We start from the raw sequence: 14,246 nt of genomic DNA on the forward strand, positions 1-14,246 counted from the left end.
CCCCTCTCCCTCCTGGCTCCTGGACTCTGGCAGTGGAACTCTCTCTCCTGGCTTTTGGACTCTGGCAGTTGAACTCTCCCTCTCTTGGCCCCTGGAAATCATGACATCGCTACAACACCTGCATGGACTTGGATAAGTTGTCTGCACTCTGTTCCTATGTACCATTTGAGCATTGTCTGAACTCTGTTCTTGCATATCGTATGAGCCTGTGTCTAAACTCTGTACCTGCACAAGATAAAGAGCATTATTGACTGTATATTGTTGTGCTAGTCTGCTTGCGGGCCGGTGGCTCAAGGTATCCCTAGATTAAGGAGTATCATTACATTGCTCATGACGAGTAGGCCAGTGTTATGGTCAGCAGGGTTTATTAAAAAAAACTTAAATGAAAACCCCACGGAGCCCTCTGGGCCACTGACTACTAACCAACCTGGTGTGAACAAAGGCTAACAGGTCCTGTCACTGCAGCTAAATTAAATGACCAGGTGTGCTCTGTTGCAATTCACAGAGCCCTGTGCAGTCAGAGCAGCCGCACAAATAAACAAACTGGCTAGCCTGAACTCCAGGAAAAGCCAGAGACCAAGTAAACCTTGTGTGTAGTTCCACCCAGCCATCAACTGCCAAGCCCACTCCCAGTCACCCTGTCTGAGAAGGAATGCTAGCTGACCCTACTGAGTTACACCACACACATACAAGGCAGCATGCTGCCTGACTAACAGTGGCATTGCTATCTCAGGGGTCATTTACTAGCTAGGGTCAATTCAGTTTTACAGGCTGGAACCCATACATACACACACACATCATTTCAGGTTTCAAATGTGATCATAGAGCGCCGGGCGTCCAGACCAGCCCCCTTATATAGGCAAGGAGCGGTCACCAGCAAATAGCCCAGCTGCCCAATCCGAGCGTCTATTGGTCGACTCCTATGTCAATCAACCAGTCGACCACGCTCGGCTGTTGCAAGGCAGGTTAACCCTTGCAACCCTGGATTGTGCAGAGGAACAGACAGCGACGCCCATATCATGGCCGCAGTCTCTGCACAATCCTAACAGCCAGAATACCTGTTGAGAGGTGCAGATGTCTCATTGACAGTTACAGAAATTGTTTGATTGCAGCGATTGCCTCAAAGGTTGTGCAACAAAATATTAAGTTAAGGGAACCATCATTTCTATAGTACGAAAGGCAAAACCAAAAAATACAGCTCACCATAATATGAAGCCCTTCCTGGGAGGCTTGGATACTGGAGAGACTTGACCAGTTAACAGATGATTAGAAGAATGAAGTAAAAATCCAGCATCAACCAGGTGGAAAATATTTTTTCAATAAAACATAGCTTTTATTTCAGATCCAGATAAAATGTTACATAGTAACAAAAAGTAGGCAATCAAGGAAACACATAAAAGTGACTTATGCCATCTCAGTACACAATCTCATAGTAAATATGTTTCATATCTTACCATGTTCCAACCAGGATAGAGGTAATCTGTTCCTACAAATTCAAAATAATGTGCCAGGCCTTCCTTTAGCCACACATCTTCCCACCATACAGGGGTTACCAGGTCTCCAAACCACTGCAAGACAAACAAAAAAGATTCTAAAAATTGCAAAGACTTATGACTTCTCTGCCAGAACTTTCTTAATTATTTAGTCAAAGATACAGCATACAAATCAATAACTGCATGACACTTGCTGCTCTTTTAAAGGGGTTATTCAGTTTCTAATATTGATGGCCTGTGAAAAGTGACCAGTCTGGGTAAACATTACCAGTAGCCGTGCTGCTCCCAAACAGCTGATCTGCGTTCTGAGTATCACTTGCAGATCTAATATTGATTGCCTTTAATAAGGATAGACCATCAATAATAGAAACTTAATTAATTAATCAATGACACCAGTGAAAGGGGTTTGCAATGATAATTAAGGAAATAAGAGCATTTCACCCTCTGATACTCTTTGTGGGTATTTAAAAATTCAATAAAATATTTTTAGCATAATGTCCACCAGTGAAACAATGCAGCAGAATAATAAGTTAGTAGGCAGTTCTGTTCTGCAGGTTCCTGAATGATTTAATTAATATCATTACCAAAGAAGTTTGTTCTATTGAAACATTTAGTTTAGATTTTAACTATAAGAAGGCACTGTCATTAACTTTGCTCTAACTTTTTTTTTTAAGATAAGACTAACAGCCCCTCACAGATTTCAAACTTCCAGGGCAATGTCCAGAGCTGTTTTACCAGTGTATCTATGAGGAACATACACTGTAGTAAGAGATCTGTGAAGAACATGTTGATCACTTGGCCCCTCAACGCAGTATAATGTCCCATAGTTGCTATCTCAGGGGTCATTTACTAGCTAGGGTCAATTCAGTTTTACAGGCTGGAACCCATACATACACACACACATCATTTCAGGTTTCAAATGTGATGGAGGCCATAATGTCCTATAATGGCCACTCCACACAGAATAATGTCCCATAGTGGCTCCTCAATGGAGTATAATGTCTCATAGCGGCCCCTCCACACAGTATAATGTTCCACAATGGCCCCATCACGCAGTATTATGTCTTATAGTGGCCCCTGCACACAGTATAACGTTCCATAATGACTAGAGATGAGCAAACAGTAAAATGTTCGATATTCGTTTCGAGTAGCCCCTCAACATTCGACTACTCGAATTGAATATCGAATCCTATTATACTCTATGGGGGAAAAATGCTCGTTTCAGAGGTAGACAACATTCGATCAAATTGAACTTATTAAGTCCACAGGTGAGGGTCGGGCCGGATTCTCCAAGAAATCTCCGTGCAGCGTCCCCGCGGCGTCTTCCGGCTCTGAATTCACTCTTCCAGGCATCGGGCCTGGGCAGAGCTGACTGTGCATGCCCGCACTACAAGAAAATGGCCGCTTACAGTCAAAGTGGCCATTTTCATGTAGCGCGGGCATGCGCAGTCGGCTCTGCCCAGGCCCGATGCCTGGCAGAGTGAATTCAGAGCCGGAAGACGCCGTGGGGAAGCTGCATGGAGAAGACTTCTAAAGGTAGGAGATGAACCAGCGTTGATTGGCCGACTGTATAGCATTCGGCCAGTCAACGTTGGTTCTGCATAAAATTTTTCCATTCGAATAGCGAGTAGTATTAGATCGAGTACGAGTATTTTGAATACCGTAGTATTCGATCGAATACCTACTCGATTGAATTCTACTCGCTCATCTCTAATAATAACCCCTTCACACATTGTTGTGTATGGGCATGCTTAAGGATGGGTGAACCTCTGAAGATCTGTTTTGTTCTATGTTCATACTAAAAAGAAAGAGGTAAGGGAAGGTGAGTATAAATGTTTTTTACATTTTTTTGCACCTCCTATGGCCTTCATTTATTCTCAAATCATGTTGCGGCTTCCATTTTAGTTTAGTCTGAGATAAATCCCAAATTGGTCGGTTTTATTCTAATCCAGTCCCTTGCAATCTGATTTGTCCAACACTAGTTATGCTAAATGCTTCACAGTTACATAGTAGATGAGGTTGGATGAAGACATCAGTCCATCAAGTCCAAACTATAACCCTACAATCACCTACAGTGTTGATCCAGGGGAAGGCAAAAAACCCCATGAGGCTCATAAGAAAGCCTCAATAGCCGTGGTCTATAGAGTTGGAGTCACTAGGAGAACTAACTCTGTTGTGTCTATACATCCTTATAGGACAAACCTTGTAATAATTCTAGTAATTGGGCACTTGTTCCAGATGTATTTTCTAGGCTTTTTACTTCCATTCTGCATTAATTATGACTTAAATAAGCTTTCCAATGGGAGAGGTAAGTTATTCAGCCGTCTTCTAGTAGTTTAACAAGAAAGATTGTCTGTACTAAAAAGCTTTAGAGACTATTATAAAACAAAAGGCAATTTCAACAATTCTTTTAACTGTTATCAGGCGGTCACATGCACATTTCTTTAACATATTATAAATACACATTAAATAACTTTAAATGGAAACCATTATATAACGTGAATCGTGGAGAACACATAAACATTGCCATACTTTGTTAATGTCCACATTTTCAGTCAAGACATATCTACTTACAATAAGCTGGGATATTTTATTGGTCATTTAATGGAAAATAAACCCTGGTTATAAACTGGTCTATTTTTCCTTTAACTATCTTTCCATTAAATTGGTTTGAAAACAAAATTACAACTCTGTATGATACTTTGCAGTTACATTGTATTCTTGAGGACTGTATTGCATGGCTTGTACTGTTTGTCAGATTACTACATATGTATTTAATAAAGTAGAAGATTTTATTGCATCAGACAAGTATGAACTTGGGTCAGTTCACGGAAACTAGATAGAAACTATTTAAGGAACTTTATGTCGGAGCTTTTTAGGTATACTTTAAACTATCTTAAAGGTTCATTTTTTTAATGTGATAATCACCCGCAATGGTTCCTTTCAAAGAGCTCTATATACTGCAAAAATAGAAGGAAGACATGCTGATAGAACAGCGGGGTTTATTTCTTTTCAGGTTTTTGAAGCTTATGATTATAGTTCTTGCCTACCAAGAAAAGAGCTTTCTGTCCCAATTGCAACCCTCCTTAATACTATCTGTGTTAACTAGATAGAGCTAAGAGGAGTATTTAAATTGTACAAGACAAAAGTATGGCACAAACTTATTTTACGAACTTTAGAAAACTCTTACTTGCTGTCAGAGGTGGAACATCTTGTGCATACACAAGACTGATGTCTATCAATTTTTAATAGAGGTTATAGAGAAAGCGTAATAGAGTAACATAAATCTATTCGTTGAGTGTTGGAGGGTGGGTTAATGTCAAACTGTTTTCAGCCAAAACAAAGTTTGACATGTATATGAAACTTGGCCAGAACACTCTGGTCTTGTAATAAATTATATTCTTCATCTTTTACTCTACTGTACTGTATCTCAATCACAAGCAGAATAACTGGGAAAAAGCAAGAGATCTAAAGGGATTGGCAGGGGGCACTTCACTTCACGTAAAGAATGTATCTCTCCATCGAGCTATTTATTTGTTAATGGAATTCCTAAAAATAATATATAAAATTAAAATTTTCAACTTCATATATGATTAGAATGTATAGTGACTTTGTTTTATCTTGGTAAAAGATTTTTAAATCTATCTTGCATTCTCTCACTGAATAGATTGATACTAATACTATATTAATAACTGTATTAATATCCATCCATGATCCAGTAAAAAATAAAGTATCTCAATTATGTTGAAAGTATACAGTGTATTACACCTGGCACTTACAAGTGTTTCCTTATAGACATACTAGCTTTTACCTGCGACTTCGTCTGCGGTGATTTGAGAATTGGGCAGACACAGACGTGTGAAACTGTAAAAGTGCTTTAAAAAGTTTGGTGGGCTAGCAAATGTGATTTGATGTGTTATATTGTGTATGTTGTGATACAGACAATGTGATGTGTTATACAGCCTGTGTACAGGAGTATATATGTATCAGGTACTGTATATAGCAGTGATAGGTAATACATGTAATTATATAGTATATACAGCCTGTGTACAGGAGTATATATGTATCAGGTACTGTATATAGCAGTGATAGGAGATACATGTAATTATATAGTATATACAGCCTGTGTACAGGGGTATATATGTATCAGGCTCTGTATATAGCAGTGATAGGAGATACATGTAATTATATAGTATATACAGCCCGTGTACAGGAGTATATATGTATCAGGCTCTGTATATAGCAGTGATAGGAGATACATGTAATTATATAGTATATACAGCCTGTGTACAGGAGTATATATGTATCAGGTACTGTATATAGCAGTGATAGGAGATACATGTAATTACAATGTGATGTGTTGTATTGTGTATGTCGTGATACAGACAATGTGATGTGTTATATAGTGGAAAGCTATATGTAAATGTGAGTAAGTAGAGTGAGGGCTACTCCTGAGGTGACAGTAAGGAGTGTGCAGGCAGGTTGAGGCAGGAAATGCCAGGCAGTGTGTGTGAGTCTATAGCTGGGGCTAGGAGTCCTGCTTTTGTGAGTCTCCTGCTAGGAAGCCATGTTGTTTAGGGGCACCAAAAGTAGCCTGTGACTCAATCCTAAGGGAAAACTATGTTTGTGGAAAATTGCACGCAAATCCGTCGAGGCGTTTTAGCGTGATTGAGGAACAAACATCCAAACTCACAAACATCCAAACATCCAAACACACAAACTTTCACATTTATAATATTAGTAGGATCATTAGGATGAAGTTATCATCATCCTAATGCCTCTGCACTTCATTCTCTTCTAGTTTTATTCTTCTCAGTGGTATATCTGGTTACCGACTGTGTAGGGAAGTGCAGCATGGTAACATTCACACAAATAACCACTTAGAGCTTCAATGACCTATGCCAAAGCATTTACTTGTATGATAGTTAGTTTGGGTATGATGGCAGAGATGGTATAATATTTTCATAGGGTTTAGTGAAACTGGCCCTTGTTATAGTCATGACATGTATTAATGTGATTTTCAGAATATTGTTACATGGCAGTTGGATGGAACAAGCCCCCAATTGCACTTATCAGAAACCCAGCTATAATTTCCGTATTGTAGTATGATTATCATGTCACTGTCCCTGCCTGTTTCTGTGTAGGGATACAGATAGTCCCTATGAGCCACGAAACATGTAGGGATATATAGGGACAGTTTATGAGGGGCAGTTGTTTGTTCTGCCCTTGTAAGGGTGGGATTAATGGGAGTCAGGGAAGCTTTGCAAGGCATTACAGGGACTGTAGCATGCTCTGGATGAACCTCTGCCTTCACTATGACTCAATGCAAAAATCTACTTTTGGGTAAGATCCAGCCATTACTTGGTTTGTCAAATAACCCTGAACATAATTGCTGGTTATATTGCTGTTTGTATCCTTATTGCTGATATATTATATGGAGCAGGTGATATGGGGCTTGTAAATATGGTTTGGAACTGTAGAATTTTTAGTAACTGAAGTAAAATCTATGTTTTCATTTTAAGACATTAGTGCTGTTACAAGTTGAATACTATGGTGTCAGTATATGTGGTTCTTTAAAATAAGAGGAATGTGTCTATAGCTGCTTGTTTTTTTCCCTCCCATAAGACAAAACTATACTGATAGGAAAAATGGCTTCCTGAAAGGAACTGACCATTATGGGTGATGGAGATGAGTGCCTGTATGGCATCCACTGACTCCCCTACTCCACAATGATCCCCGTGCTTTGAGTCTCTGTAAGAAAAGCACTTTACAAATGTTTGTAATTGTATGAATAGACCCCAGGATATAATAATTTTATTTCTAGTTTGTGACAAACTTGTTTGACTCGAAATAAATCTTTGAGCCAAATCATACAAAGCAGGAATGAATCTTCAGAGGTTTACCTATCTTTATTCACCACTAAGATGTTTAGAGAAAGAACGCTGCAAAAAAAATGTTTAACTTTGATCTCATGGGAAACCTTTTGACTTGATGGTGAAGAAGATGATGATCTTGGTTAAACAAATGGTTTGGAAAAGACCCTAAGTCTCAGACCATGGAAGGTTTCTGCATTCATCGTTTTATTCACTGGCAACAGCCCTATATACTCTATATATAACCTATATAAGGAGGAGGTGTATATAGGGATGTCCAGGGTAAGTAATGAGACTGCCCTTGTTAGAGCGGGAGTCAAATCTTTTGGGGTGGTAGGGTGATTGTAGGCTTAGTCCTCCATTACCCATTGATTTCGGACTTTGACACTCTTGTTGGTTTGGTGTGATTGTAACCCCACATTGATTATATTAGATTATATTATATAGATGAGTTATGACAGACTACAGTATATCTTTCTCTTTTGTAATAAACAGTACTTCTAATTCTTCTTTCCTGATTATTCTTTCAATCAATGCTAAAGTATGGGATAAAAAGTCAATCCAATATGAATAGAACTCTATATAAGTTAAATGGTTGCAATAATACATATTCACTTTAAAGTTCATTTTTTAATCAAGGCAACCAAGTGAACAGCATTAGTAACCTACTATTTGAAGTTATAGCCTTTGGTTTCTTTTGACATCCATAAAGCTTTCAATGAAAAGCTTTTTTATCAGAAGTAAATGCCATTGTTAAGGTAAAGACTTTGAAAATATATTTTCTATGTTTTCCAGCTACGTATAATTTAAGCTAAGCTGAACCTTGAACTTTGGAAGCAGTGGGCCCCATGCCAGCAGTTTAACTTCCCCTTCACTTCTAGGGACTGTATTATCATCTTATTCTTATCATAAATTGACTTCAGCCTTCATTCTCATCATTTTGATATTAGCTTTAGGCAAATATCTGGACTTTAAAAGCCTACTTACTCACTTTCAGGCTGTTAAGCATACTTTAAAGTGTTGACAGGGAAGCCCTTGAAGGGTTCTGCAAAAATATACATTAGAAGTTTAGGCCGGACACTTCTGATCTTGTTGGGAATGGAATTAGTATTCCAGCAAGCACAAACAGCCATCTGCAACATGTAGCTTAGGGCTTGCAGCATTGTATTTGATAATTAAGGAATGATTGGAACAGCATTATTATTTGCTGCAAACTTACTCTACCATTTCCACAAACTATTCCCATTTAATGAATAGCCATGATTTCTTTTCAGTTTTTTCCTAATAAATGGATGAGGCACTACTGTAGGTGGATGACCTCTAAGCCACGAAACTCATGTATCAAGCTTTAAAGCAACCAGTGCATATATATTATAGTAGACCTATCACCACTTGTATATATTAACAAATATTTGTGTTCCCTATTAACAATTCTGTAGCATCTTTTCTTAAAGAGGATTTATCACTTTTCTTTTTGATAATTAAATCAAAATAGTAAAAAGTATAAAGATTTGTTCACACTTAACTGATCTCCAATTTGGCTAAGGACTCCTATTTCTCAAAAAACCAATTAAATATATTGTCATGGCAAACTAATAAAAGTGCAGTGGAGTGCAGCTCATAGATGCAAAATTGCCGTCACTTGAATGCTGCACTTGGCAACCTCTCTCTCCATTAAGGGCGTTGCTCTTTTAAATGGACTATGAAATAAAAAAAATGGTGATTTTATAAAAAGTTTGGTGAGTGCCTTACAAATCTTTTTTTTTTTTACGACTGCTTTAGAGGAATAGGTCATCAGAATATTATCAATTTTTTAAACCAAGTTTTTATGTTAAATATATAATGGTATTTAGTATTTTTGATGCTCTTCCCACCTCAGTTGGCTTTCAAGGTATTTGTTTTGTGTATTGCTGAGAACCACCATGATTACAGTATGGGACCCCAAATGTTGTCCTGTGCCTTGTGTGGCATTGCCATCTTAACTCTATGGATATGTTTGTTTAGACAGTATAAATGTCATCCTTCATTGTAATCCTGCCTGTGCTGATAATAGAAAAATGTACAGACAAGAATGTGCTGTGGCACAGCTATCAAGAATGATGATGAGGAAGAGTCAAATTTCTAGAAGGAAGTGTGATGTATAGAATTCTATGAAAATCTACTAAAAAAAAATTGCCGTTTATTAGCGAATACAATTATTTACCTAACAGATAGGGCAGGTCCTCATCTATTAGTATAGTATTTGCAATAGTGCATAGAATTCATGACTCTTACACTGTCTTTGTCTCTTTGCAGTTGAACTGATGTTGTGGAGATTAAAAAAATGTGAGATTGTAGATATAACTTTTCATCCCACAAAACAGAAGAATAACACATTTAATATAAACAACAAGTAATGTCAGAATTACATAAATTGTAGATGTGTAGTGGATTGGACTAACTTTAAAAAGGGGTTTATAGATTTGATTGTAATTTAATTATATAAAAACCTCTATTAAGTTATTATATAACATTGTAATTATTTAATGTTGCTTACCTGATGACAAATTTCATGCACAATGACCATAGTGACATCTAATAAGTATGAAATTGAAGAAATGCTTTGGTCAAGAAGAATTCTTGGCTCCACAAATACACTTAATCCCCAGTTTTCCATCGCTGCATAAGGATGTTTTGGTACAGCTAATAAATCTGCGAAAGACAAAAATACATGTTTCAGCGGGGCCCTGTCTATCATAATGACTGGATTTAGTTTTTTTAATGCAGTATTGACTACCTGCAGAATTTACTTCAACTCTATGTAGCGTCAGTATTAAGAGTAAAGATAATATGCTTGATATGTACCTGCTATGCAGCAAAAGAACTGCCAGCTATAGGTGTTGCACCACTATGACAATGACAGCTTTGCATTTTTTGCAGAATATCTGAATTTAAAATCTTATACCTAGGGAATAGAGTAAAGAAAGGAAGACTAGTGTGTGTGTGTACGCACGCTTGTATAGAATGGAATAGAATACTTTATTGATGTTAGAGAAAATTTAGTTATTCAATAATTCCTTACAGCAACACATTCCCTGTTTAAGACAAGGAATGTGTTATATGATAAGATAATGATGAATATGATAATCTGTATTAACATAATCCTTTAATAGTCCCACATTGGGGAAATTTCAGCATGTTACAGCAGCATAGTAATACAGTTACAGGATAGCAGCTAAGGAAAAAACAGAAGAGAAAGAAGGAAGACTTCATGGTCATCGTCATAATCATTAGTTCTCTGTGTGGAGTGATCTTCACTTGGTTTGATGTAGCTTATACAGCCTGGTTGCGGGCACACTACCATTATTAATGTATGTTCTTCTACTCTGTGTGGTGTCTATCTGCATTCACTCACGTTAAAAAACTAGATGGATACTCTCTTCTATCAGGTCTTTTACTTTTCTAAATAAAAAATCTTGCATGGAGGACTTTTTTTCCATTACAAAAGTAAACAAACATGATGGAAGAAAGCTTACATCGTGTTTTTTACATTAGAGTCAATGGAAACAGAGGGTGCTCTATCTGTATCCATCATTCTATCACTATAAAAGTCCTATCATGGATGAGAGCAACAGATGTCTACAGCATTAGTGTGAATGTCTTCTAAGACTGAAGCTGGTCTTACACGACCGTAATGTAAGTCCGCAAATGGTCCGCAATTGAGGGTTTTCAATTGCGGGCACATTATATTCAATGTGGCCTCTTACACCACCAGATATTTTATCCGTGGTGTGGCCGGGCCGCAACCATGGTCCGCAATTTATAGGACATGTCCGTAATGGCCATGAATTGCGGCAATGCACAGACTCGCCCATAGAACTCTATGGGCGAGTGCGGCAGGACACGGACATCTGCAGAGCCTATGTTGCCGATCAGCAACCAGTGTTGTGAAAAAGCTGTTTTTGTTGTAGATTTTGCTGCTTCTTTTTGAGCCAAAGCCAAGAGTTACTTCAAAAGCGATGGAGGGAATATAAAGGAGTTACTTGTGCTTTTCTCTTTTACTAAATTCAAACACAGCATAATCTGCAACAAAAAGTACAGCGTGTGGCTACAGCTTTAAAGTATCCTTTATGTTAGATATGAGAAAGATAGATCTGCAATATTAATTTTACTGAACACCAAGTAGGTAATTTTTTCCATACACTTTACATTTTAGACACAAGCCAAAGACAATAAATTGGCTAAATTCGAAATGGTTAAAATTAAACATAATTTCCTTATGGTATAAATGTCAATATAATGAAACTAAATTGCACTAAAAGAGAAAGCAGATGTGCCAAACCAGGATCATATTGATTTTGTTACACTTGTTGCAAATTACAGTACAAATTATTAAGAAAAATATGTGAAAAGTATGGAGCAGGATTGCATAGTATCAATAGGATTGATTGGATTCACTTTAACAAAGGCTATTCTTCTCTTACCTTTATTATTCTGATCCGCACCAACGTTCCTGAGAAATATCTTCTTTCTTCCATACGTAAATGAGTTTTCAGACAGCACTGGGGGCGTTCCCCTGTGCTCAAACAGCACTGAGGGTGTCCCTGTGCTGTCCGAAAACTCTCCAGCGACCCCTTTCCATCTTCTTCTCCACCTCTCCCTCTTCTCCCGCATGACCATCGCATCTTCATCAAAAAATCACTGACTGCAAATTTCCGTAAAATGCAGGAAAATGGCTGATGGATACACGCAGTCGGCACTTTTGTATCAAGACAGTGATGAGGAAGAAGAGGCGGTGGCGGAGAAGAAAATGGAGGTGTCACTGGGGAGTTTTCAAACAGCAGTTCTGTCTGAAAACTCATTTACATATGGAAGAAAGAAGAAATTTCTGAGGAACGGAGGTGTGGACGAATAAAGGTAAGAGAAGAATAGCCTTTCTTAAGGCTATTCCTACATGTACTTAGTTAAAAAAAGGATTCTAATGATAGAATCCCTTTAATGTGCAACACATACACATTTCACCTAAATGAAATATAGATATAAAAACTATGTTCTGTATCAATGTTTTTCTGTCCCTATAGCTACATAAGGTAATATTCTTACATACATCCTTTTAAAGCATTACACATTTAACTAAACAGCATTAGCCCCGTTGTATAAAATATTTAATTAATTAATTAATGTAACATTTTACTACTAAGAACAGTATATTTGAGGTTTTCGTCTTTACACAATACCTAGTAAAACATGTCTCACTGCTCAGTGCCTACAATCTGATTTTAGTGTTAAGGACAATAAAAGCATATAGTGTAATAAATCCTTTCACATTTAGAGATGCTGGGATGCATTTATTAAGCTTTTATTGCAAAGGTGAATACTTAAAAGTTTAGTGCATTTTGAAAATTCTCTCGCCATCAGAAAATTAAAATGCTCTGTTGTAGAGGAATACTGATTATACATACTTATTGTAATTTATGCAAAAAATTTATCCCATCTATATGAAGAGACTTAGTGATCTCATTTAAAAAGATTACTGCCTGACTGTTAAGGAGCATTTTACAATTCTACACTGTTGCATGTTAATATGACACATTTTGGAATTTAGTTTTGAATGAATTTTATGGGATTAATATAAATTTTGATACATATTATAATTTGATGGATCCTTCAAATTAGGAAATTAGTTATGAAGATATATATTATTTCATATTATGTTAGTATAAAATGTGGATGTTGCCTACATCTATGTATCTTATATACCGTATATATCACCATAACAAATTAATGGCAGTAGAAAACATTATTATAATCAAATTTTATAAACCTTTTATCATATCTGTTAGTTTTGATGTTTTTTTTTTTTTTTAATTTTATTCTTCATGTGGCTAACCACATTTAGAGAAAAAAAAAAGTTTTTACATTACCACTGAACAAATTATCGGGGAGAATTTCCATAGTGGGATTTGACTAGTGGATTATGCCCATATACATGACATTGTACATGGCAAAACCCACAAATGGAAGAATAAACTGCTGATTCGGCATTCAGAGATCAGAAGGGAAGAATCAGGATTTGGCTTTCGGGGGCACTGAGTTAAACAGGAAATGCCTTGCTGCTTGTGCAGAGCCCTTAAATTGCTAGTATAGTGGAATCCCCTAAGAAGTGACCCCATTTTGGAAGTGAGTACAGTGAGTTTTTTTTACCTTCCAGGATGCTATCTGTGCATTAATTTCTGGAAAATAAATTAAGGCACACTGTAGTAGAAATGCTCACTATATCACTTGACAAATTCCCTAAACAGCATAGTTTCCAAAAGGCGATCATATGAGACATATCATTGTCAGAACATGAAGTCTTGGAATAAGGATTTTGATGCACCCCACATTTCTGCTGAGGCCCAATCACAGGCCTCAGCAGTGACCCTGGGGTTCATGACGTCAGCTGGAGGTGAAAGAGATCTGAAGAAGATGCAGGGAGACCGCCGAACTCCGCAAGGTAAGGTCAGTATAAGTGTTTGTTATTTTTATTCACCTCCTCTAGAACTCCATTTACCCAGAGGACCAAACTTTATAAATCCTGCAAAACAAATGTTGTGAGGCTCGCTCACCTCTAGAACGTTCTACTGCACTAGAACCTCAGGGCTTTGAAAAATGCATCATGGAGGCTGAAAATGATTGCAACAAAACCTGCCCTTTAAAACTCCAAACAGAAAATCTCATCCTTGTATAAGGTTTTTGTAAAAGAAATTACTAGAGATGAGCGAACAGTGTTCTATCGAACTCATGTTCGATCGGATATTAGGCTGTTCGGCATGTTCGAATCGAATCGAACACCGCGTGGTAAAGTGCGCCATTACTCGATTCCCCTCCCACCTTCCCTGGCGCCTTTTTTGCTCCAATA

At 37.4% G+C, this 14,246-nt stretch overlaps 1 protein-coding gene across 1 annotated transcript in view; it reads right to left on the reverse strand.

The window, feature by feature from the left end:
* The window catches only part of TRHDE (thyrotropin releasing hormone degrading enzyme), a 498,184-nt gene that overhangs the window by 273,149 nt on the left and 210,789 nt on the right, over window positions 1–14,246 (reverse strand). Inside the window, exons 4-5 of the mRNA XM_075274325.1 lie at window positions 9,903–10,057; window positions 1,455–1,568 (exon numbers count right to left, since the gene is read on the reverse strand). Of these exons, the coding sequence (XP_075130426.1) occupies window positions 1,455–1,568; window positions 9,903–10,057 (269 nt within the window). The remainder of the gene's footprint in view (window positions 1–1,454; window positions 1,569–9,902; window positions 10,058–14,246) is intronic.

This window comes from Leptodactylus fuscus, chromosome 5 (genome assembly GCF_031893055.1).
Source record: "Leptodactylus fuscus isolate aLepFus1 chromosome 5, aLepFus1.hap2, whole genome shotgun sequence".
Classification (NCBI taxonomy): domain Eukaryota; kingdom Metazoa; phylum Chordata; class Amphibia; order Anura; family Leptodactylidae; genus Leptodactylus; species Leptodactylus fuscus.